The sequence below is a fragment of the Sorex fumeus genome, unplaced genomic scaffold, assembly GCF_029834395.1.
Source record: "Sorex fumeus unplaced genomic scaffold, SorFum_2.1 ptg000008l, whole genome shotgun sequence".
NCBI classification, from domain to species: domain Eukaryota; kingdom Metazoa; phylum Chordata; class Mammalia; order Eulipotyphla; family Soricidae; genus Sorex; species Sorex fumeus.
In genome coordinates this window covers 5,796,774-5,822,369 of record NW_026606065.1, presented here as the reverse complement: position 1 = coordinate 5,822,369, position 25,596 = coordinate 5,796,774, and the positions used below count along the sequence as shown (strand labels likewise).

At 37.4% G+C, this 25,596-nt stretch overlaps 1 protein-coding gene across 1 annotated transcript; it reads right to left on the bottom strand.

Annotated features, from left to right (window-relative positions):
- Positions 1–1,187: 1,187 nt before the first annotated feature.
- On the bottom strand, positions 1,188–25,054 carry LCA5 (lebercilin LCA5). Its single transcript, XM_056109816.1, has 7 exons — positions 24,745–25,054; positions 19,014–19,543; positions 12,284–12,421; positions 10,777–10,873; positions 7,755–7,897; positions 4,869–4,998; positions 1,188–2,281 (listed from the first exon to the last, which is right to left on the bottom strand). Exons 1-7 carry the CDS (start codon positions 24,932–24,934, stop codon positions 1,443–1,445), a joined length of 2,067 nt encoding a protein of 688 aa, XP_055965791.1. The 5' UTR covers positions 24,935–25,054; the 3' UTR covers positions 1,188–1,442.
- Between the last annotated feature and the right edge of the window lie 542 nt (positions 25,055–25,596).

Genomic DNA, 25,596 nt, shown 5'->3' with positions numbered 1-25,596 from the left:
GTATGTGGGAACCTGTGACTGAGATCGCCAAGCCCGCTTGGATCGGGACTGGACCTTCTGTCCCCAGGTCCCCAGTTTTCCAGTAGCTTGGCAGTCACACCCACAAACTGTGCCCGCACCCATGTGATCTCATCAACGGCCAAGACCCAGAGACTATCTATAAACTAAAGCCCCCGGAAGAGAATCCACAGAATTTCCTGGACATTATATTCTACCCATAACAAGCGATACAAAACAAATTGTCTGGCATTGCCTTTTCGGCAGGTTTAAGCGGTGGGGGACTGGTGTCAAAATATTGAATGTAAACGAAGTAGAGAGAGAGTATGGGGGGAACCGTCTGCCACACAGGTAGGGGAAGGGCTGGAATGGCGGTGTGGGGTTGGAGGATTACTGGGGATTTTGGTGGTGGAAAATGTGCAATGGTGAAGGGATGGGTGTTTGATGACTGCATGACTAAAGCTCAAACATGACAGCTTTGTGACTGTATCTCACAGTGAATCAGTAAAAAGAGGGGGAAAAGAATAATAATAAAATAATAAAATAAAAATTAACATTCTGAATAAAAAAAGTAATGTGGAGTTCATGCCCAAATCAATCAGCTTAATCGATGGCTGGATAAATAGCAGTACTCCTACATTATATATATAAAAAAAAAAGTATATGTTAAAATTTCCAGATTGCTTTACTCTGTAAATATAATCATCTAAAAATCTATATGGAAGAAATTTACTCTATTTCTTGTACTTGGTAAGAAATCCTGCACCCAGTCACTACGACAGAAAGAGAATAAAGGAGAGAAGTCTACCCAACCCTGTCGGAGGCACAACAGTTGATCTGCTTATGCAAACAGACAAATGTCGACTGAATTCAACCTCATGTGCCAGCAACCTAGTATGTTAGTGGTAGGTAAGTGATTACGAAGACTGTAAATGGGATTTTAAATGAGGAACATTTAACTGTGGCTACTTCCAAAGAAATGAGAAATTCAAATGTTGTCACTGCTTTCATTTCAAAGAGCTGGGCCATTTAAGAAAGGACCTTCCCCAACCCCAACCACCACCACCCAGAATAAGGTATCTAAAAAGTACTGGTTCTCCATTACACATCCAACACAATTTATCTTAATTACCACTCAGCAATTAGCAGGAAACCTGTATTTAGATTAGGAAGAATATGATCAAAAATAAATAAAGAAGCATAATAAATAAGCATAAACCAAGTAAGATATATTTCTAATTTCAGTTTCATTCAAAAACACATCCTTCACTCTTGGCAATCTAGTAAATATGATCTACTTTATATTTTAATATATTTATTAAAATAATTCCTTATAGGAACTTTTAGTATTAAAACTCAAATGTTTGTAAGTCTAAATGTTTATAAAAATATCATATTAAAATATTTTAATCTGTACAATTGGAAAAATATTTATACTTAATCAGTCATCTCAGTATTACTTCTTCAATTTCATCTTCTACAGAATCAACGACTTTTACCGCAGGTTTATGGTTTTCATGGGTTAACCTATGTCTACTTGGAGTAAATCTTCTTCCTTCGTTGAAGAAAAAGTCATCTTCATCGCGGTCTCTCCCCTTACTGCTTTTATCTGCTGGGAGAAAATTTAGAGGGTCAAAGTCCTCTTTGCTTTGATGATGTGGTTCACCATTTTTTGATGAAACCGTGCTGCTGCTGCTGGTTCCAAACAGTTGTTCCATCAGATTCGCTTTCCTCTCTCTTCTTGACATCAGATCTACATCATCTTGACTAAGTTTCTCTGTAGTGTCTTTTTGGAATTCCGAAAGGCTATTCTTCTGGCTAACTGGACTTGGCTTCTCTGATGTTTTTGCAAATGAAGGCACATAACTGCCAAATGAAAACTCAGTTGGAGAGGCTTGCCTTGTAATATTTCCTGCATCCTGATCATCTTGGGCAGTTAAAAGACGGATGCCTTGCATATGACGCCCATTAAAAAATCTCTCAGATTCAGAAGACGTGTATTTAGTGGGAGTACTTTCTGAGGAGTCCAATTTTGATTTTAAATCAGGTAGCAGTGGCAGAGGAGCGCAGCTGGGATCCTGGATATCTTGGCGCTCTCGATCAATTTCATTTAGCTTAGCAATTAGGATTTTTCTCTTCTGTCTTTCTTCCTCTTCCTCTTCAGTATTTTGAATGTAGTACATATCTGTTTGGCATCTTACAGCTTCCAATGCTGCCTTTTCTCCTCTTTCCAATAAAAGTGTGTTTTCTCTGTGGTTTTTAACAGATTTTTCTCTTTCCCAGTCTGCATAAAGTCAGATTGTAAAATTAAACATACGTTAATATTTCTACATAGGAAAACCTTTAAATACAATAGTCAATATCTGGTTTATAAATCAAAGGCACATCGTAGTTTCATTTTTTATACTTCATATCCTGGGAGTTCATTAAATAAAAATTGGGTGACACACATGTTGTTGCCATATGGTGCCCACACGCAAATACTGCCTGCATATCCCAACTCCCTTCTTGAGATATGTGCTTTCATATTTCAACACTGGGATTTGTACTACAGCTCTCTCCACCTTAGGAGAAGAAGCCTGCATGCTATCTTGAGTATCAAGCTCACTCTCTTCCTCTCTTCTCTCTCCTCTCCCCTCACCTCTCCCTTCTCCCCTCCTCTCCTTCCTCAAAATTTCTAAATATTTTTTAAATATAGGGGTGTAAATAAAACAGCTGGAGCAATAGCACAGCGGGTAGGGCGTTTGCCTTGCATGAGGCTGACCGGGTTCGATTCCTCCGTTCCTCTCAGATCAGAGATCCCGGCAAGCTCCCGACAGTATACCGCCCACATGGCAGAGCCTGGCAAGCTCCCTGTGTTTCCGATATGCCAAAAACAGTCACAACAAGTCTCACAATGGAGACGTTACTGGTGCCCACTCGAGCACACTGATGAACAATGGTAGGACAGTGCTACAGTGCTACTGGGGTGGGAAAGGTTCCTTATTTTTATACGTAAAATTGTACTGCTGCACACTGCTTGGAGGATAACAGGATAGATGGGGTAAAGACATCATTTACTCCACCTTGGTCTCTAGAGGATGTCATAGTCTGAATATTATCACTTATCACTTTGTGTGTGTGTGTGTGTGTGTGTGTGTGTGTGTGTGTGTGTGTGTGTGATGAGCTCTTCTAAGCATGATCAGAAGCCCATGTGTCTTTTTTTTTTGCTTTTTGGGTCACACCCCGGCAACACACAGGGGTTACTCCTGCCTCTGCATTGAGGAATTACTCCTGCGGTGCTGGGGGACCATATGGGATGCTGGGAATCGAACCCGGGTCAGCAATGTGCAAGGCAAATGCCCTACCCGCTGTGCTATCGCTCCAGCCCTGAGCCCAGGGGCCATTTCTGACAACACTCAGTCAACTGAGCTAGGCCCAGCAATGCTGAGGGTCACCAGGGCTACATCCAGTGGAACTCAAGAGACCATTTTGTGCTAGGAACTGAATTTTGGGTCTTGATTCCTAAGCTGTCTCCTGGACCCCACAAATGTATTATTGACTAGAGAGGTATTACTCTGACTATAACTGAGAAAATCTAACAAACCTTTAATAATTCTGTTTTTTAAAAATTGGGTATTTGTTAAAAATATTAACTCACAAAATATTTTTTTAATGAGAAGCTGTTTCAGATTAAAGGAGACTGAAGAAAGTATCCTAGAGGGAGAAAAATGTATAAAAGACAATGACATTTATCATTTGCTCTGTGCTAATTAAAAGACTAATAAGGACATAATAAAGATATAAAATGTGCTATATTATAGCTATACTGGAATGATGCAAGAAAATAATTTTGTTTTGGAATAATACACATGAAAATATTTTAGGATATAAAAATGAGGTTTACAACATACTTTAATAATTTGTTAGTTATTATTGCCTACTTTGCTGTAATTTTGTAATTATATCCAAATGAAAAACATTTAATACTAAATATTGTGAAAATTAAAATATAAGTAAGAACATTACAAATCTTGTAATGTCAGTAAATGAGACACATTCTCGATAATAATCATATATAACTACCTAGACTTTAAAGAGGAAAAAATTGAGTCAAAAAAGGACAAGTGATGTGATGGTCTGCTAGTCTCTTTTCCTTGTACAACTAACCAGAATTTCTAATATTCTGTTCAATAGTTAGCAATGTAACATCTATCTCTGTGTATTCACCAACTGTGATATAAATAAAGCTTCAATTTCAACTGTTGTATTGTTTAAGAAGACACACAAACACAAACAAACATATGCAAATTTAAACAACAATTAGGTCATTGTTCCACTACTTTTAAGAAAAAAAAAGATTTCCATTTAGGAAGCTATAATATAATCAATAAAATACATTCAAAGGATCAGTCTGAGTTACCTCTCACCTATATCTAAATGGAAATGAATTTATTTCTAAGATTCTAAACTCAAAAACGAGTTTTGTTTATTTTACAGTTATAATTCACTCTACATATTTAAACTAAAAAAAAAACCTAAGGATACGTTCAGAACCTCCCAAGTCACTGCTTTTTTTGATAGCTGAGTTTTTCTAGAGACTTGTTTCAAAGTCAAGCTAATGAAGTTCTTCACTTACCTCTTTGTCACGCTTCAGAAAATACATAAAGAACCATTTTCTTCTACCTCATCTGAATTTTCTCTAACACAAAAAAGCAACCAATTGCCTTCATTTTTTTTTCTTTCCTAACTTCATTTAAATGTCTGGGAGTTATGAGAGACCACTACTACCAAATGTACCAACATTTCTTTTTCTGGACAACCAGTTCAAAGTTCAGCTAGATGAAATATGAGGTTGCCAACTCAGTACTTGCTGAAGCCAACTTTCTTACCATTCTCTTGCTTCACAAAGTTCTGCTTCGTATGATGTTCCTGACCTCTAATGAGATGTTCTTCTCTCTCCATCACTGCGTTTCCAACCCCTGCTCTGTCATATTCATCAGTCTCTTGACATACCAGATTCTTTTTCGCAGATGCAAGTTCACATGCAGAAAGAGAGGAAATTATTGTATTTAAATATTGTATCTCCCATTAAGCAAGACTACCATTTAGGGTTGAACATGAAATCAGATTTTCAGCTAATAAAGCTGTGAAGTCACAAGTAACTATTCTTTGAAAGAAGCTTCAAAATACACAGGGCTCTTTGTGCTTTAGTTAAAATTTTAAAGAAGAATGTATAGAACATGTCGCCACAGTAGAAGTCAAGTCAATATTCCTTGTTTTTTATGATTCCTCTCAAAAATGCATGACTTTTCTTACTAAAAATCAAATACCTTTTATTAGTACACCTGTGATACAGAGAACTGTTCACACCCCTCTTCTTAGTCATTCCCCTCTTTTTTCCTTTCTGTTATAAAAAAACCAAGTTTTTGAAGGAAAGTGGGATGTTCAACTAGACACTGAATTTGCTAGCATCCCCATTAACTAGACCTAGCCTCTTCAGAATGCTGTTCTTGGGTACTTGGGTACAACTTCTGCCCAAATTTCTAAAATCAAAAGCATGATGACCATGATCTCACAGTATGGGGAGCCAGTTCCAATGACAGGGAGGATGATCCTCTCTAAAAATGACGGAGCAAGAAGAGAAGAGGACAACTACCAAAAAGCTCTGCCTTGGGGCCAGGGAAACTGCAAGGGGATGAGGAGAGCACTGCATGCACTTTACCATGGTTGGATCTATGTCACTGCATGGTGTCCATCCTCCACTACCCTGACCTGCTGGGGTGACTTTGGTTCTCCAATACCACCGGACCAAAATAGCATGAGTCCAGGTCGTTCCAGGAACGGCCTCCAGGAACCTCTTAAAAGACTAAAGGTAAGGTAAAGGCCCTCCCGTTGATCGTCGATTTGCTCGAGCGGGCCCAGTAACGTCTCCATTGGAGACTTTTGTTGTTACTGTGTCTGGCATATCAAATACTCTCAGTAGCTTGCCGGGCTCTCCGAGAGGGGCGGAGGAATCGAACTCGGGTTGGCCATGTTGGCCGCTTGTAAGGCAAACGCCCTACCCACTGTGCTATCGCTCCAGCCCAGACTACTATCCAAAAAAAAAAAAAAAATTCACTAAGTAAAACTGTGCCTATTGATAAACTATGCAAATTGATAATATAATGAACTCTTCACTGATTTTCAGTCTATTACAAAAGAAAGAGGTATGTATCTGCTTAAGTCATTGTTAGTCAGAACTCTTCCCAATAGCAACTTACCATGTAGTTTAATATAGCTACCACTGACAGGAGACCTTCTTCCTAATTATTACTACAAAACTCTGAAAGAGAACATCCCCTCAGCTCCAATTTTATAGATTAAGAAACTGAGATTCCAAGAAGTCACTATGTAATTAAAAAGATGTGCTAAGTCCAGTGTTACATTCTTTTCACTCTATCAGGTTGCTGTTCCTTCTCCTTAAAGGTAAAATAATTAAAACCAACTTTTTAGCCTCTTCAGAATGCTGTTCTTGGGTACTTGGGTACTTAAGAATGCTGTTCTTGGATACAGACTTATAGTACAGTGGTTAGGACATTTGCCTTGCAAGCAGCCGGCCTGGATTCAATCCCCAGCATCCCATATGGTCCCCTGCGTACTGCCAGGAGTAATTCCTGAGCGCAGAATCAGGAGTAACCCCTGAGCATTGCCAGGCGTGTCCCAAAAAGTCAAAAAAATGCTGTTCTCTACATTTTGATTTTCCAAAAGACAAATCAACATGGACTAGTCTCAATTACAGTGCAAATATAAGAAGAGACTCACTTTGCTAACTTGTCTAAATGGAATAAAAATTAAAAACTAGAATACACACAGGAACCATATCAGTTCATTCTTTCTTTCTTACATCACACACATGCAAAAGATTCTCAGGATCACTTGAAAACGGAAAAGACACAAAGGTTAACATTATATATGCTAGATTACTAGTATATTGTGTAGGTTATATATTTCTTTTGGGTTTTTGTTGTTGCTTTTTTTTCCCCTTACAGTTTAAATGGTAAACACCAAAGATAAATTCCCTTAGAGAAAAAGATCTTCCAGTACTGAATATGTTTTTTTAAATACAAGTTGATCAGGGGCTGGAGCAATAGCACAGCAGGTAGGGAGTTTGCCTTGCATCAGCTGATCGGGGTTCAATCCCCAGCATCCCATAAGGTCCCCCTGAGCACCTCCAGGAGAAATTCCTGAGTGCATGAGACAGGAGTAACCCCTGTGCATCGCCGGGTATGACCCAAAAAAGAAAAAAAAAAAACTTAAAAAGTCAATCATAAGACTCTCAGAATTCCACTCTGATTTGAATGGCACAAAGTCAGACAGCACTAAAATTACGTTGGTTGGGATTTATTTATAATGCAAAATATTCTTCTCTAGTTCAGATTTAAAAGTTAAAAACAGTCCAATTCTAACCAATTTTAAACTATTTCATTTATGAGTAAACATAAAAAGTGAGGAGTCTTAGAAGCTACCTAGACACATAAAAGATACTGATGAATTTTTTCTTCTCATCTATCTCCTGTTTATAGATACAATTTGCCTTTCTGAAGCATCTGAAATATAAAATATGAACTTAGTAAATCCACAAACGTTATCCCTTTCTTTTAAAAATGCTAGTTCTTCCTTAGACAAGCTAGAGTACTAATTCCATTGCTGAACTTTTAAAATGTTTGATACCATGATGTTTTTAGAATAACTTTAAAACAAGTCTTATACCCAATCAATCAAATGGCTAAACTCACCCATTTAAGATGCTCAGGATCTTGTGATCTATGTTCATTACATGTAACTGTCTGTGGCAGTACAAAAACTTCTTCCATTTTGAAGTCTTCACTGGTTTGTACTCCTTTTGTACATTCGGTCATAAAATCAACCTGGCATGCAGCTACCATAAAAATTATAAAAGAATGTTTCTAATCATATTGAACAGTACCTACCTAATATCTATGGGATAAATCCATAATAAATTCACCATCTAAACGAGATGATACAAGTTTTGCTCATCTTCCCAATTTCTCACTGTTTCTAGTTCTGGCCTAGATTTACCAGCAAATAATATATTTTGAGGACAATACTCATGGGTAAATCTTCTTCACTTTATTGGGGTGGTGGGTTTGCCATACCGGGCATACTTCTGGCTCTCCAGTCAGGGGTCACTACTGGTGGGACTCAAGTGACTAATCAGGTGGCAGGGATCAAATCTGGATCAGTCTCATGTAAGGCACGCACCCTACCTGCTGTGTTTTCCTCTCTGGCCCACATCTTCTTAGCTTTAAACAAAGTTTGTGTTCAGAATGTTTACAATTCAATTATCATAAAAATTATATAATGAAAATTATAATTTTCAAATTAAGACTCATTACAATAATAAAATATTTTAGAGTGAGCATCAGGGATTTGCTAATGAGACACTTTGGAAAAGAAGGTTTAAAAGATGGATAACATTAGATAAAATGTGTAATTTTTTAAGAGTAGGTGATACATGTCCTCTCTTGTTTAGGGTATGTTTACATATTTTCATAAAAGTTTAAAAAATTAAATAAAGGAGGGGAGGTCCAAGATGGATGTGCAGGAACAGTTCTGTGAGAACTCCTGTGGCCGCAACATAAAAAACAAATAAAACTGAACAGAACACAACACCAGGTGAGGGCTCTCCCTGAGAAAATTCAGTGAAGAGCCTGCATCTGAGGGAAACTCAGTTCCACAGAAGGCAGAGCCACAGGTAAGTCCAGACCGAAGAGCACACCGCTTGTGTAAGGGGAAGGGACAAGCTGGGACTGAAAGAAAAGGGACCAAGAAGTCTCACAAGCCAGTACAAGACAGAAAACACCAATGTGGGAGATGAGGGCGCCGAATACCAAAGGCTCACAGGACAGCAGGTCTGTTTTGGGTTTTTGTTTTTTTTGCTCTTGGGGTCACACCCAGCAATGCTCAGGGGTTCCTCCTGGCTCTTCACTCGGGAATTACTCCCGGTGGTACTTAGGGGACCATATGGGATGCTGGGGATTGAACCCAGGTCGGCCGCTTGCAAGGCACACACTCTCCCCGCTGTACTATCACTCTGGCCCAGAACACCAGCTTTATACTGGCACTCACCAAACTGAAAAGAGACCAGGGTCCTGGGCAAGCATACCACAGAGGGCTGCCACTCCTGACAAGGCCAGGAAAACCAACCCTAGGAGGGAGACACGAGTTACAGGGCTGAGCACGTACGCATTTCCCAGACTTCAGCTTACAGTGGGACTCAAGAGTCACCATGTCTCAGAACTTACTAAACTCAACAGATGGGGGGAAGCGGGGCTGGGGGAAGGGGGGTATGTGTGACTGCATGTGGCTGAGAGTGGAGCAGCAATTCTGGAGGTTAAGACATCCCAGCTGGGTCCCAGCCAATTACTCCCTAACAGGCTCACAGTCTTGCATTACCCAGAGAGGCCCAAGTCTTTGGTCATACATGCTGCACCGTCTAGCAGCCTTACAGTTGCAGTGAACTCAGAGTTAAAGGAAATACTCCGCCAAACACAGTAACAATTGTCACAATGGAGATGTTACCGGGCCTGCTTGAGCAAATCGATGAACAACGGGAGGACAGTGACAGTGGCAGTGACTCTGGAAATGAGTGCATTAGACAATCTCCAACCTAAAGTGGAGGACACCATGCATAAAAAAAAAAATCTAAAAAAGTTCAGCTTTGTGCCTATGCCCATCGTGTCGGAAAGAGTGAAAACTGGCAATACACAGACAGGGCACACTGTTCCCAGGTTATAGCTGGGAGCGGTCGTTCCTGACAAAGCAATTGGGAGCTGCCATGCCAGAAGCTGCAACAGTGAGCAGACATCCCAGGGGTGAAGCATTGCCCCTTGAAACCGTTATTTGGAGGATCCACCCCCAAATGGGTGCTAGCAAATGCAAAACTCCCCCTGAACTGCAAAGATCAGCCTGTCGAGTAGCATATAAAGGGTAAACACGATCACAATCTTCAGTCACAGTCCAAGTCAGCTGCCAGACACCGGCAGTGGTGAACACTGGGCGACTGCCCAGGCCAGCTAGACCTTGGTGCTGTAGCAGCTATGGGGCACTGGTGACCACGAATCCCACTATCATCAAGGTGCACAGGTCTGAGCACTAGTCACAAGACGGATCTTGCAAGCATTTAAGAAATTCTCCCAGGTATCTGGCTGCCAGGCGTCAGTCGAGTCATAAGAACTAGTCTGGTACTGTCTCTGAATAGGAACTCTGGATCACCGCTTGTATCAGTTCTGGCACCACAGTTCTGTGAACTGTTGAGCAGGACCCTGGAGGCCCCCAGCACTGCCAGGGTGGCTGAGTATCAGGCCCAGGCAGCACCTCATCCTCCTGCCTTTGCACAAACTGGCCAATACAGCTGGCCAATAATTGCCTATGGGAGTCCCCCAAAATAAATAAATAATAAACACTTAAATTACGAAAGAAAGGTTTTTTTTTAAATTGTCTAAAATATAGTTTGAAGACAAGTTAAAAAATGTAAAAGGATCTGAAAATTAACTATAAGGAAATTAATGCTCATTTTCATCATTTTTTTCTTTTTTTATTTGAGACACTGATTTACAAAACTGCTAATGGTCGAGTTTCATGCATACAAAACTAGCACCACACACCTCCACCAGTGTTCAAGAACATTTATATCTTAAAAGTTCTTTACCCCTGGCGTTTCTCCTAATTCACATTAATTTTATTAGTGATTAGTAATAACAAATTAATATTTTTTAACAATTATAGTTACTATACCATTTTTTCTTGATAGAATTTCTTTTTCTTTCTTCGGAGAGGACTTTGGTAAACGATTAGAATAGATATTCCTTATATCCAGTTCTCTCTCCTTTTCCTGAAAACAAATGCAATATAATTAATAATGTTTAAAACAAGCAAAACCTTTCACCTTGGTGGATGGAATTTTCCTTATCATACTGAAATAGACCTAGACCTGGATTAGCTTCTCTTTGTAAATACAGAAATGTTGCCTTTAGGAGACTAAAGTTAGGCTAAAACAATTCATTTCTTAAAAGTTCAATATGTGCTGACAATCAAGAAAAGCAAAAGGGCAAATAATTGTAAAATTCACTTTTAACAAATACTACAATAGAGCTAACACTGAGTTCAATGGTCTTTCAGGTTAGTCAGAGAAAAGGAATTTAGCTAATTAACTTTTAAGTATAGGTGCTGAATTGTCAACTGAGTTAAAAATTAAACCATTCTTTTAAATACAATTTTTCTTGACCATTTTTAAGAGCTTATGCTTTCTTGGAGAACCTAAATTACAAAATAAAAACTCTCTGCAAGATAATGTACTCAGTTCTGCACAAAATTTCAACCTATTAGGGACCTCTGAGTAGAATTAAGAATATCTACATTGGTTTGGGATATACATTGATGAGCTGGAGCACCTGGTTTGCATGCAGGAAGAGGGCCACATTCAGTCCCCAGCTCATCTGGTCACCTGAACGCGGCTGGAAGCAACCCCTGAGTACTGAGCAAAGAGTAGCCCCTGAGCAACAGTGGTATGGAATGGCTCCAAAACAGAAAAAAAAAGAAAAATAGACCTACTTTAACAAAATCACATAACTTAAGTGCTTCCTCTTTACTCTAAAATGAAAAGAACTGAAACAATTTCAAAAACGAGTCTAGGGAAGGACTAGTGAGATAGATAAAAACATTGTGTGCCAGCTCTGCATAGAGAAGGACCAGAAGGCTCAAGGTGCCCCAGCACTGCCAGGATAAACCAAGTCTGAGCACTGCTGCTGGGAAGTCCTCAACAATGCAGCACTAAAAGGCTCTATTTCCCATACTTTTCATTCAGAATTTTATAGGTTATTATCGTCATACCATTCCTATTAGTATTTTCAGCATTTCTTTTTGATACATTTTACAGTGATTCCGTAGGGCGTTTGCCTTGCGGTTCGATTCCTCTGCCCTTCTCTGAGAGCCTGGCAAGCTACCAAGAGTATCTCGCCCGCACAGCAGAGCCTGGCAAGCTCCCCGTGACGTATTCGATATGCCAGACACAGTAGCAACAAGTCTCACAATGGAGACATTACTGGGCCCGCTCGCGCAAATCGATGAACAGCAGGAGGACAGTGTTTTTTTATAGTGATTATACTGTCTTTTTGAAATATATAGTATTAGAATTTCATAAATTATACTATACTAACTTACAAATACAAATAGTAACTTTTAAATTACATTTTTATTTCATACAAACAGGGAAAAGCAATGCAATTTACACTAAAGTGCATACCTTTAACTTGGTATGTAGCTGTTGCAACTCCCTTTGAAGGATTTTATTTTCATCATGAACTTCACATGCTTTTTTCCTTTCAGCAAGCAATTGTCGTTGGAAACTACTATTACTTAACTCAAGATTTTTTGTCAGTTCCTACAATATGTACAAAACACATATAGAATTTAAAAAATAACTCAGCAAAACAATGTACATGGCATCAGAACAATGTTTTGGTGCTGTGCAGGAAATACAAATCAGATGAGACTTAGAGTCTGGGAATATAAACTAAGAAACAGATTTACCAACCACTTAATAAGGCAACAAGCACATTATTTATCTTCCTTTTACATAATAATCTGTAAATATGATGATTGAACATTTGTCTGAAGCATACATAGACAATGAATTTGGAAGCAAAGTCTTCGAAAGACATTATGAGGAACACTGGATTTTGGGAATCATTGATGGCAAAGTGATACTAAGATGCCCAAAATTATATAGCACTTATTGTTTACACAGCACTTATTTACAATAGATTATTTCATTTCTAAGTAAAAAATAGTCATTTTTCATGGACTTCAAACATGTAATTTATGAATTTGAGTTACAAACATTTTCTTTTAAAATAATGGTCAAGGCTGGAGTGACAGGACAGTGGGTAGGGTGTTTGCCTTGCACACAGTTGACCTGGGCTTGATCCCCAGCAACACAGATGGTCCCGCGAGCACTGCCAGGAGTAATCTCTGAGCTCAGAGCCAGAAGTAAGCCTTTGAGCATTACCAGGTAGGGCCCCAAACCCAAATAAGATAAAATAAATAAAATTTTTGCTGTCAAGATTCCTCCTAATTTTTGTATGGCATAAAAACTTTTACATATTATATTTCAAGTAATGTTAAACATAAACTCACAAAGAATAAAAACAAGAAGGGTTTAAGTCTGTCATTGTAGAGAGGCGGTGTGGGAAAACTACAAAAAAAGGTACTGAAAAGGAGTCTGGGGGATGACCCTATCTCATGTGGATAAAGAACAACAAATAAGCCTTGAGAGTCCAATTCAGACAGCCTGTGGTTACAAACTTCCTGACCAAGAGAATTTAGAGAACCAGTTCTAGCTAGCTTCTGGGACATGCTTGGTAGACAGGATCCTTATCCTATTTTATTTTCCTCCTCATTAAGCATAAAACACATATTAACTTGCATGCCCCTAGCTGCATAATTAAGTGCTAGTATTACACTCAATGAACGAACAAGCATTTGGTCCTTAGATGCATAATTTTAACATCATCCCAATCGGGGACTCAGGCTCAACCTCCTACCAGCTCTTTAAAAACCCATGTCTCAGGGCCCAGCGTGTGATCTCCCTTGACAGTGCCCACACCCAATCTAGGCTATGTATTATTTCTTTAATAAATATCTCTACTATTATCCACACTGATTTGTCCTTGATTTCTTTCTCTGACAAAGAAAGCGATTCTTCAGGTGGAGATCACTTTCACTTTCCTCTGAACTGCAAAGAACTACCTCTAAATTCCACAAATCTGCTGAGAGGCAGGGAGGATAGTGTTAATTTCCATGATGAGCAGATCAAGTGGACAATGTTTAACAGAATAGTATTATTTGCTAGATTATCATAATTTTAACCAAATTCAACTGATCAAAATAAGGGTTATTCTAATTTTTCTATGTCGAGATTATCATAATTTTAACCAAATTCAACTGATCAAAATAAGGGTTATTCTAATTTTTCTATGTCGATATAACTTCACCCTTATCTTTTATTATATTCTCCGGTTAAGTGGTAAGTGAAGCTCCTAGGTTAACCGATAATTTGTACAACTTAAGATTTTTTTTTAGAAGCATTGCCAAATGCCTTCTGGAAACACTGCAATAATTTTTATGCTTACTATGCATTCCATATACTTTATGAACTGTTTTTATTTAGTGTAATAGGAATTTAAAAGGTAGTCATCACAAAAGAGAGAAAAAGCAATAATAAAACTCAAAACAGGACCCGTGAGAGAGTACAGTAGATATGAACGTTACTTGCAAACAATCAACCTGCCTTTGATCTCCAAGCACCCCAGATGGCCCCCTGTGCCCCACCATGAAGTGAGTGATCCCTGAGCTCAGAGCCAGAAGTAAGCCATGAGCACAGCCAGGTGTGACTCAAAAATGAGAGAGAGAAGAGGGATGGTGTGGTGGGGGGAACAGAGAGAGAACCAAAACATTTAAAAAAATGCTAGGAGTTTTCCAGAACTGATGCAAGAAAAGAGAGTCAGAAAAAAGGGGCAATACATTGATAGTACAGTGGGTAAGGCGCTTGCCTTGCATAAGGCTGACCCAGGTTCAACCCCTGGCATCCCATATGGTCCCCTGAACACTGCTCGGAGTAGTTCCTGAGTGCAGAGCCAGAAGTAATCCCTGAGCATTGTCAGGTGTGGCCCAATAAAAACAAAACAAAAATAAAGATCATGATAAAAATGGGTTCAGAAAAGATTGGCCAATTTTTATTTCCAGTATCAGAAAAATATATTCAGTTCTGATGAGGAAGACAATATTTACATATTGTTTAAACGATTACCATAAACTGCTTATTGGTTTTCCTGAAAAGAAAAAAACAATTATTATATAGTGAGCATACACAGTGGACAAATTGAGTAACATTTTGGCCAAGTGATCAAAATTAACAGTAAACAGCAACAATCAACAAATGAACATTCTGGGCCAACACACATGACAACTTTTTTTTCTGGTCTTGGGGATGGGGGTGGGGGTGCATATCTGGTGGTGCTCAGGGTTTACTCCAGGCTCTGTACTCACTGGTCACTCTTGGCAGGCTCAAGGAATCACATGAAATGCCAGGATTGAATTGGATTGACCTCATGCAAGGCATGCACCTTACCCAATGTATCTCTTCGGCCCCAGATGTTGTATTTCAAGGAACTGTCACCTAATTCAGATTTCTTTCAAAAATGCAAAAACCTCAGTCTAACAACAATAAAATAACAGAGAAATACAATTTTCTCTGATGTTTTAGGAGAGCAACCTATCAAATGAAAATGGATGGGGGCCATATTCTTCAAAAGTATTTATGTGGGTTAGAAACCCAGCTCAAAGGCACAGTATACAAGCCTTCGTGTGCATGGCTCCGAGTGACCACTAGATACTTATTGGTGTGAACTCTCCCCAGCTCTACCTGGTGTAGCCCTATATTCTTACATCGGATTAATTTTTTGGTTTTCTTTCATTTTTGGTCATCCCCACTGGATGTCAGTGGGGCCCCTAGGGAGCCTCAGGTGTTCTGGAAGGAAGGAAACTCAGTACTGGGGGGTCAGATGCAGGATCCTAGGATAGCAGCCATGTGCACTCCACTTCAGCTATCTCCTTGGCCCCTGGGGAAAATATGCCAACCATTTGCACAAGCACAGATGAAACATCAATACACACGTGAAATGACTGTAAAAGAAGAAAAATTAGGGAAAAATACTAACAGAAAGAAAACTAGTGCCGATGGAATAGCCTTTAAGATAAAAACAATTTTAAGAAGAAGTACAAAGTTACTGCTTGGGGCTGGAGAGAGCATTGGGGTTAAAATGCCTGTCCTGCACATAGTCATCCCTGGTTCCATATGTAGCATATGGTCCCCAGAATACCACCAGAAGTGATCCCTGAGCACAAAGTCAGGAGTTAAGCCCTGAATGTTGCTAGCTGTGGCCCCAGAAGCTCCCAAATTATTACTGAATGATAAAAAGAAAAATTTATCAGAAAGATAAAACCTTGAACATGTTTGATATCTATGAATTAAATGACAATAAATCCTCTAAACATGGTAAATTTGGAGGCTAGCTTCACCAAGAAAATTAAGTGTTTTTATAAACTAACATTATCAGAGCGTGATAATGATAATAATAATGATAACCTCACAGCGTGCTGGTGAGGCTGAATCACTGAATACACATCAAAAACCATCACAAAATGCATTAAAAGGGATAACAGTGATCTTAATTGGTGTGCCATTGGTGAAAAAAACACAGGAGGAGTTTCATATATAAGTCTAGGAAGCTAATAGAACACTTGATTATCTAAATGCAAAGATACCTATATTAAAACACAGAAGTGAAATTATTTATAGTTTAAGATACTAAAAAAAAGACAGGGAGCAGAAGGACCATAATAAAGAAATTTATGCCCTGCATGTGTCCTACCTCACTTCTATCCCTAGCATCCCATGGTCCGAGAGGACCATCTAGGCAACCCCGGTCATCACCCGCACCTCAAGGCCCAAGCAGCAATACATCCTTAGACCCTGCATAGAACTATCATCTGGCTCAGTTGACAGAACCACCAAGAGTGGAGACCCCAAAAGCAACGCTTAGAAGACTCCCTCACACCCTCCCAAAGAGCAGGTGACTAATAAAAGTACTCCCATCAGGTCATCAGCAGACTCACAACTGTAGAAACCAGTAGAGTAGCATGTTGTTTAAAATACTCAAAAAAAAAAAAAAAGACAGCCAAGAATATTCTGTCTGGCAAAACTCTCAGGTATGAGACAGAAACGCTTTCACAGACAAAAGGCGAGGGGTTCATGTCTTTTACAAGAACGTTAAAAGCAATTCTTACTTAAACAAAACAAATCAATAAACATAACCAGGAAACTAATGATAAATGTTTAAAGCAACTCTTAAACAAAAACAGTTAAACAGTCTCTCTCTCTCTCTCTCTCTCTCTCTCTCTCTCTCTCTCTCTCTCTCTCTCTCTCACACACACACACACACACACACACACACACATACACAGGCTTGTGCAATTTAACTCATTAACCAAAAGGTCTATAGTGGTGGAATGGATTAAAAAACAAAACCAACCATTTACTTCTTATAAAGAGACTCAGTTATAATGGCCAGATGAGGCTTAAAATGAGAGGAAAAAATACTCTTCAAGCCAGTGAAAAATTTTGAAAGGCAGGAAGAGCTATGCTTCTCATATAAAATAGATTCAGCCAGAAAAGACAGAAGAGACAAAAAAAAAGCTTTACATAGTGGAAGATATAACAATTAGCAACGTGTATGCACCCAACACAAACACAACAGAATTATACAGCAAACATTAACAGACTAAAAGGAAGACACTGACAATACCACAATAACAGTAAGAGATTTCAACACCCCAATAACAGCCATGGACACAGATATATGGATCATCCAGACAAAAAATAAACAAGAAAACAGTTTTATCTAAAATTTTTGATCTAAAAATCTAGTATTTTTTCTTCTCTAAAATGGCGATTTAGATAAGAACTTAATACACATTTACAGAGCACTCAACTCATAAATATTCTCTAAATAAATTGAATTTAAAAAAATCAAACTGAATGAGAGAAAATATTTATATACTATATATCAGATAAAAGACTAATATCCAATATATATAAAGCACTCATAAAGCTTAGCAATAACAACAAAAATGATCCCATCCAAAAATGGAGAGAGAATATGAACAGACACTTTCCTGAGAAGACATACAGTCCATAGGCAGCATACGAAATTGTTAATCCCTGAGGATGGGGTCAAACGTAATCCCTGAGCAATGCCCAGTGTGACCCAATCCAGGTTCACCCACCACCACCCACCCTGTCAACCCCACCCCAGCAGCACAGAATCTCCCCAGCACTGCCACGTGTGGCCCTGCAGGACCCCCAAGCACTGATAGAGTAACCCTAGCAATGAACCACCACCAGGTTAGCTACATATCATCAGGGACCCTCTGAACTGCACTGAAAAACACCTAATCAATATAGCACAGAAAGCTTATTTATAGTTCTGAATTACCCTTGAAAGAGAACTTTCACAGTGGGCATTATGCTCATGCATTTACCCCATATTGCTTTTCAGACAACCTGTCAGATAAAAAAACCCCTTAACTTCTGGCTCAGATTCTATTTGACTATCATACTATATCGCACCTTGTGTAATTACAGGTGAAATTATGTTGTATTACTCTTCCTCTCTCATTTCAGGAAAAAAATGTTTTTAATATCTGTTGTACTTTCAGATTAGTATTCTCAACATTCTTCTACCTACCTCTCATAGTAGATTTTATTTTGGAAAGCAGGGTTGCACCCTATCCTTAAAAATACCTTTCACTGGGGGCTGGAGTGATAGCACAGCGGGTAGGGCGTTTGCCTTGCACACGGCCGACCTGAGTTTGATTCCCAGCATCCCATATGGTTCCCCGAGCACCGCCAGGAGTGATTCCTGAGTGCAGAGCCAGAAGTAACCCCTGTGCAATGTCTGGGTGTGATCCAAAAAAGCAAAAAAAAAAAAAAAAAAACCTTTCACAAAGCGCAAAGAAATAAGAAAATATTGTTCATGTGGCATTTCTTACACAATGGCTAAGTGTCAGTTTTGTATATATCATTTTCAATATTAGAATAGAAATCCAATCCAATAATAAATTTCATTTAGTATCATTTTCAATATTAGAAAAGAAATCCAATCCAATAATAAATTTCTGCAAAATGACTAGGATACATGGAATTGAACATGTATATTAATATGTGGTTCTTTCAGGTATGTAGTCTTTTATCATTTTACTCATATTAAATTTTTCCTAATCTCTTGTTCATGAAATTACATTCAAAACTTCATTTCCAAGCAAGTATTTCAATAAGCAGTCTCAACAAAGCATATTAGATACCAATTAAAACTGATGAAAAACTGCAAAATCAAAAGTTAAAGAAACTTTACCTTTATTTTTCTCTCTGTGTCATCTAATTTTAACTCTGCTGAAAATAGTTTCTTTGCCAAATCATCTCGTTCAGGTAATTGCCTAGCTTCGGATATTCTTTTCAGTTTTTGTAAGGAGTATTTTGTCCTGAGTAGCTCATCCTCTGTTTCTTTTACCCTTTTCTCAGCTGCGCGTTCTTTTTCTTGGGATTTTCTTAAGCGTTCTTTGAGTGCTGTGATCTCATTGTTATGGCAAGCCAGAAGTTGTGACACTTGGTTTTCTGTATCTTCAAACTTACTCAGGGCTTTCTCGTGCCTATACTGAAGCCTTTTCAAAGCCTTGTTTTCTTTGGTAAGCTCATCTAACTGGATATGAAGTTCAGTTATTTCATTCTGCAAGTCATTGATTTTTAGCAGTCTTGCAGAAAGAATCCGTTTGGTAACCAGATCGTTATCTTTCTCAAGTTGCTCTTTACTGAGGTTCTGGGAATGAAATCCCGCACGAACTCCCTTTCTGTTGAGTACATCCTTAGGTTTTGGTTTCCTAGGGGCTGAAAAAAAAAAAAAGAGTAATAACGTAAAATGAAAGTTGTCCCTTGAAACTGAAACACCATCTACTTAGAACTCTATCGTTAATAGTATTGTAAATCTTGGTGCCTAGATGAAAACTGAAAAAAAAATGTTTACCAAAATAGTATTAAATAGTCATCCTAACTCAAGTCAATTAGTAAAATTTGGTTCCTTTAACATTTTGAATCGGCCAGAAAGATAGCATACGAGGTAAGGCCTTGCATGCGTATGACCCAAGTTCAATCCCTCAAGCCTAGCAGGAGTGATCTCTGAACACAGAGCCATAAGTAGGCCTTGAACCCTATTGAACATGGTCCACCCCAAAATTTTTTTTAATATTTAGAAAAATATCTATTTTTGTTTGAAGCTCGTAATATGTTTGGTTGGTTGGTTGTTGGTTTGGCGTCACACTCTGTGGTGTTCAAGGAACCATGTAGATGCCAGGGATAAAACGTAGGGCACATACATGCAAAGCATGATCTTCAGACTACTGAACTATCTCTGTGGCCCTTAATAGGTTTCTATTGGGAAGGGACTGGGAAAGATCAAGATTATCCTGATTAAAATTTATGTCTCAAGAGCTAAATAGGGAATTATCTGCTTTAAAATATCGTTGTGGAGGGCTGGAGCAATAGCACAGCGGGTAGGGCGTTTGCCTTGCACGCCCCCGACCCAGGTTCGATTCCCAGCATCCCATATGGTCCCCTGAGCACCGTCAGGAGTGATTCCTGAGTGCAAAGTCAGGAGTAACCCCTGAGCATTGCCGGGTGTGACCCAAAAAGCAAAAAAATAAAATAAAATATTGTCGTGTAAGTCTTTACTATTTTTAACTACATGTGAGACAGCAGGCCAAAATTCAAACATGGATGTCACTAGCATGAACATGGTGCCCAATAAACACTAGACAAAACATTGTACTATTCAAGTTCATTTGTACGAGATACTAAGTATCACGATTTGAAACTTAGAAATGTATATTTTTCTCAAATCTACAACTCTATTTGAAAAAAAAAACAGATGACAATGTATTATATGATGATAAATCTGGGTTTAGGTCTCAAACGGGTTACTTAATAACTCCTTGAGTAACTCAACTAAATGTTTCCAGTCAATCCTTCATACAGAGAATATACAACCCATGAAAAGACAACTAGGTTGTTGTGGTAAAGTATGCATGTAAAACACAAAATTTTTCATAAATATTTGTCAGTAAAAAAAATTATATGCCATTTATCACTAATAAAAAATAAAAACCACTTTAGCAGTATAGATATGATACTGAGAGTTTTCTCAGAACATTTTGTCTGATATTTAAACAACCACAAAACATTTGACAGGGCTAGGGAGATGGTTCTGAAGGTTGGAATACATGCTTGGCATGTGGGAGCCCCGAAGTTCAACCCCTGAGATATATGGTCACCCAAGCAACACTAAGTGAGTTGATCTAATTTGAGAACAAGATATTTTAGAACTCTACCTCTTAAAAAAAAGCCATATAATATCTATATATTAAAATGTACACACTACACATGTTAATTTACAATATTCAAGATTCAAAAATTTACTAAATGTTTCAATAAACATTTACTAAAAATTGAGTTTTCTCTAAAAGTTCCTTGAACTTAAGTCACAATATACATTGAAGCTGAACTTTAAGAGAGGCATCTGGAAATCTGCCACAATTGAGAAAAATAAACTTTAAATCTCCCAGATGACTACTTTCTCAAGAAGGAAATGCATTCCTGAATTTTTTTAAAATGGAAAAACTAGAAAATGCAACTTTCACCTATTGATCTCATCAGCCACAAATTAAAATAAGAAAACATATTTGTAATTGAACATAATGAAGTTTCACTTAAAAGATTGTGTCTTTCAAAGTGTATTTACTGGTTATGGACTGATTCAAGGTCCAGTTCTATAAATGTTTAAATACAGAAAAGGAAGTGCTAATAAAAGTAAATGAAGAGACACCTGCGTGGCAATTTTGGTTCCTTGCCACCTAGCAGAGCCCACACCTACCCATAGACGGCTACTAAGAAATCTGCAGTTTTGGTGTCTAAATTAAAGTATGCCATAACTGAAATGCACTCCGGCTTTTAAATAATCTTTTAAAGTATGCAGAATATTTCACACTCATTTTATATTGACTACACTGCAAAAATTGGACTGGAGAGATAGCACAGCGGTAGGGTGTTTGCCTTGCACGCAGCTAACCTGGATTTGATTCCTCCGTACCCCTCAGAGAACCCGGCAAGCTACTGAGTATCCCGGCTGCATGGCAAGTTCCCTGTGACATATTCAATATGCCAAAAACAATAATAACACAATGGAGACGTTACTGGTGCCTGCTCGAGCAAATCGATGAACCATGGAAGGATAGTGAAGAAGTGCTACCCTGCAATAATATCTTGGGTATGTGGAATTAAGCAATTATAGAAAAAATAATTTCATATTTTAAAAGAAATTATATTTCATACCATTCCCAATCTATCTTCTTTTTAATGCCTTTATCAAATATAAAATTATATGTATGGCATACATATTGTAACATCACTGATCCTATTTTAATTTATAATATTCGTAATTTCAATTTCTTTTTTAAAACATTCTAAGATAACTAAGATACTGGTAGCTCTTTGCTATTATAAAATATGCAGTCATGTCCTAGAATGATGGAAACTACACGTAAATGTGATTACAAAGATAACTACTAGTCATTTCAAATCTGATTTTTCTGTATAAAACTATTTAGTAAATAAGATTTTATACAAATTGAAACATTTTATTTAAAAAGTTTAAATCTATGTTAAAAGGAGTTTAATATTTTGTTTCAATAGAGGGCTCTAACAATCAATTTTTATCATCCTAAAAGCTTAGAATATTCTCTTAGTATTACTATAAATTGATCACTAAAAATATGCTTAACCTAAACTCAAAACATAAGCCCTAAGCACTACTGGGTGTGGGACCCCAACCAAAACAATAAAAAATAAAAAATAATGCATCTGCCAATACCTCAAATGCTTAGACTACAAATAAATAAAAAGTATAACATGCAATATATAAATATATGGAAACTATATTATCACTATACATAGAACTTCTGATACTAACTTTCATTTTAAAAATATGTTGAAAGTTAGAAAAGCAAATTCATATCTGCAAATTCAAGATCCTGTTTTAGCCACATTTATTCTTAAGTTTTGTCACACTGGTGATTGTGAAAATGACTCAAAAGAAATTGGGAATTCTATGCAAAATTAAAAACAGCAAACTCCTGCAGGATTGGACTACTGAGAATGTAAAGGATGTTTTCTTTATTGCGTTCTTCCCCCAAAGGGCCTATACAAAGAAGATAAAATGTAAGCAAAACTCTAAATTAGAATTCTTTCTTTAGATTTCTAAGTCCACAGGACCATGCGTCAGAGAACCAGACAAGAGAAGAAATGTATTGACCGCCCTGGCACCCAACAGTCCACAAACTGTCCTCCCTTTCTGCTTCTCTGCTCCCGCCTGTCTATGTAACTGCTTCCTGTCACCTTACAGGCAATTGAGTTCTCTAGATCATGAGTCCCCTTGCTGAAAAAGGTAGGTCTCTTCTGGTCACCTTATCTCTCAATAGGTTGGTGCCCTTGAGCAGTGGGAGAACCACACTTTCAAGGTGCAATTTTAAAGACTGAGTAGTTGTATCTGAGTTTAGCAGGATTGATTTTATCCTGTTGGTTGGTCTAAGGCAGACAAATTAGCAAATTCTAATTTAAGAGAAATGCAAAACAAAAAAAAAAACAGTACAAAAAGGCAAAAAATTCTGGCTGAAGCTGGAACTGTCTTTCAGAGTTTTTTTTTGTTTGTTTGTTCAATTATCTTCTCAAAAAAGGGAAAACTTAAAAAGTTCTGGCTCATTAAGTGGTTAGTCACCTAAACAACTTCAGAGGGAAAAGGGAAAATCAAGCATTAGCATCACTAATTCCTAGGTGTATAAATTATTTCTGGAAATGAAAAGGGATTTTCTAAGGTTCAAGGCCAAGGTCTGTTGTTCTTAGAGATTTGCTCTCAACCACAAAATCATATTATGATCTCTACCACAAAATCAAAAGTCCACAGTAAATAAGATTTGATTTTTAAAGAAAGGGAAGGGGAGGGGAAGGAGAGAAAGAGAAAGGAGAGAGGAGGAGAGACAATTTGACATAAGAGTTGTCATTTCTGTGAAATCATATCAGGGGGTCTTGAAAGGGCTGCTTTCATAAGGAATGTATGTTCCTGTGGATTTTAAAATATTATTGTGCAAAGTAAACATTTAGAAAAGCAAACTGAATTATCACTTGTTCAAATCTTTTCAATGACTGATCTAATCATTGAAAAAGACAATCAATGTCCAAGCATAGGATTTGAAGAGGTTTGTGACCTGGACTATTTCACTTTCCACCTCCCAATTCTGCCACAATCTGCCTTACAATCTAAACTAGAAAGCTACTGCTATAACCATGATGCATTTGACACATACTGCAATTATCTCAATGATCTTGACTTACTTTTCTATGGTGTACTTGTAGACAATACAGATTTCGTGACTAAGTAAGTACACTGGTCTTTCTTGACCAAGGAATTATTAAGTTGGAGAAATTTTTGGAACATTATCTAGTCAAATATGTATGAATATAGAAGTTGAGATACTATATAATGTTTCACAAGAAAAAAATTCTAATGATTAATTTTATTTCCATTTTAGCAGTTTCAGAGAAACAGATTGACAGTTCCAAGTTCCAAACTGCATTTTTAGTTTTAACTTAAACCTTTGTAGTAAGCATTCCTAAGGATAGTAATTCCATGTTATGTTACTTAACGACTTAATATCGATGTTTTTACTTTTAAAAAGTTGAAGATAATATACAAATGTTTTCTGATTTTTTTTCTGTATAGTACCTCAAACCCCCCCCCAAAAAAGCAAAAATAACCCAAAAAAAAGCCATAGAGTTTTCTTTTCCGAAGTAGACTTAGAAAAACAAATAATAGCATATATATCACAAGTAACATTTATACAAAAAAATTATTAAAAAATTATCTTATTAAGAATGTAACTCAGCCCATTTACAAAAATATAATATTTACAGTAATAGGTCAGCTTCATTCATACAAGTTTTCTTTCAACATCGTAGATCTACTGGACTCTTTAAATGCTTACCTTGGGGAACAAGCACTTGTTTACGTGAAATATGTCTTTTAATACTTGCAGGTGAAAAGCAATTGACCAGTGATGACTGGTCAGAAGACTTTGGCAGAGTAGATTCGAATTCAGATGAATAGTAATAGTCCTGATGTTTATCTGACTTACAGTCTTGATCAGAATCTGAATTTCTTGCTGTTTCCCCCATTGTTATAAAAAATGGTCTCTAGTCATATAATATCAGATTCTCTTCTTCAGGAAAATTATGAGAAACCTGAAGAACACTCTTTACAGACTTCAGATCTTTATGATAAAATTCTGTGGAATTTCTTTTTTTCTATGTATCAGTAGTTCACAATTCACATTAGCAACCAGAAGATACTTTTCCCCCTACAATTAAAAAAGGGGGGAGGGAAACTCATCATATAGTTGTGAAATAGATTTCTACAGTTAATTACAATTAAAAAATATTATAAGTAAAATAAAACTTAATTATAATACATAATTAGTTTATCTATATATTATACAGATATAATATATAGATATAGGCACATATATTTATTGTAGCTTGAGGAAAAATATGCAGACTACCAGGATCTAAAGAGGTAACATTAAAATACCTAACATGAAATTTTTCTGAATAACTGTTGACTGAATTTAGCTCAAGTCTTAAGATTTGTAAATGCTGATTTTTAATGATGAATGATAATCAAACTACGAAGCTTTTATTTTTTTGGTTTGGTGTTTGAGGGAGAAGAGGAAGTGGTAGTAAAGAACAAGCCATACTAGTAAGAAAAATGAAAAATATACTATATAAAATATGCAAAAATGATTAACAAAATTAGAAAATAGGGCACACATGACAGAAAA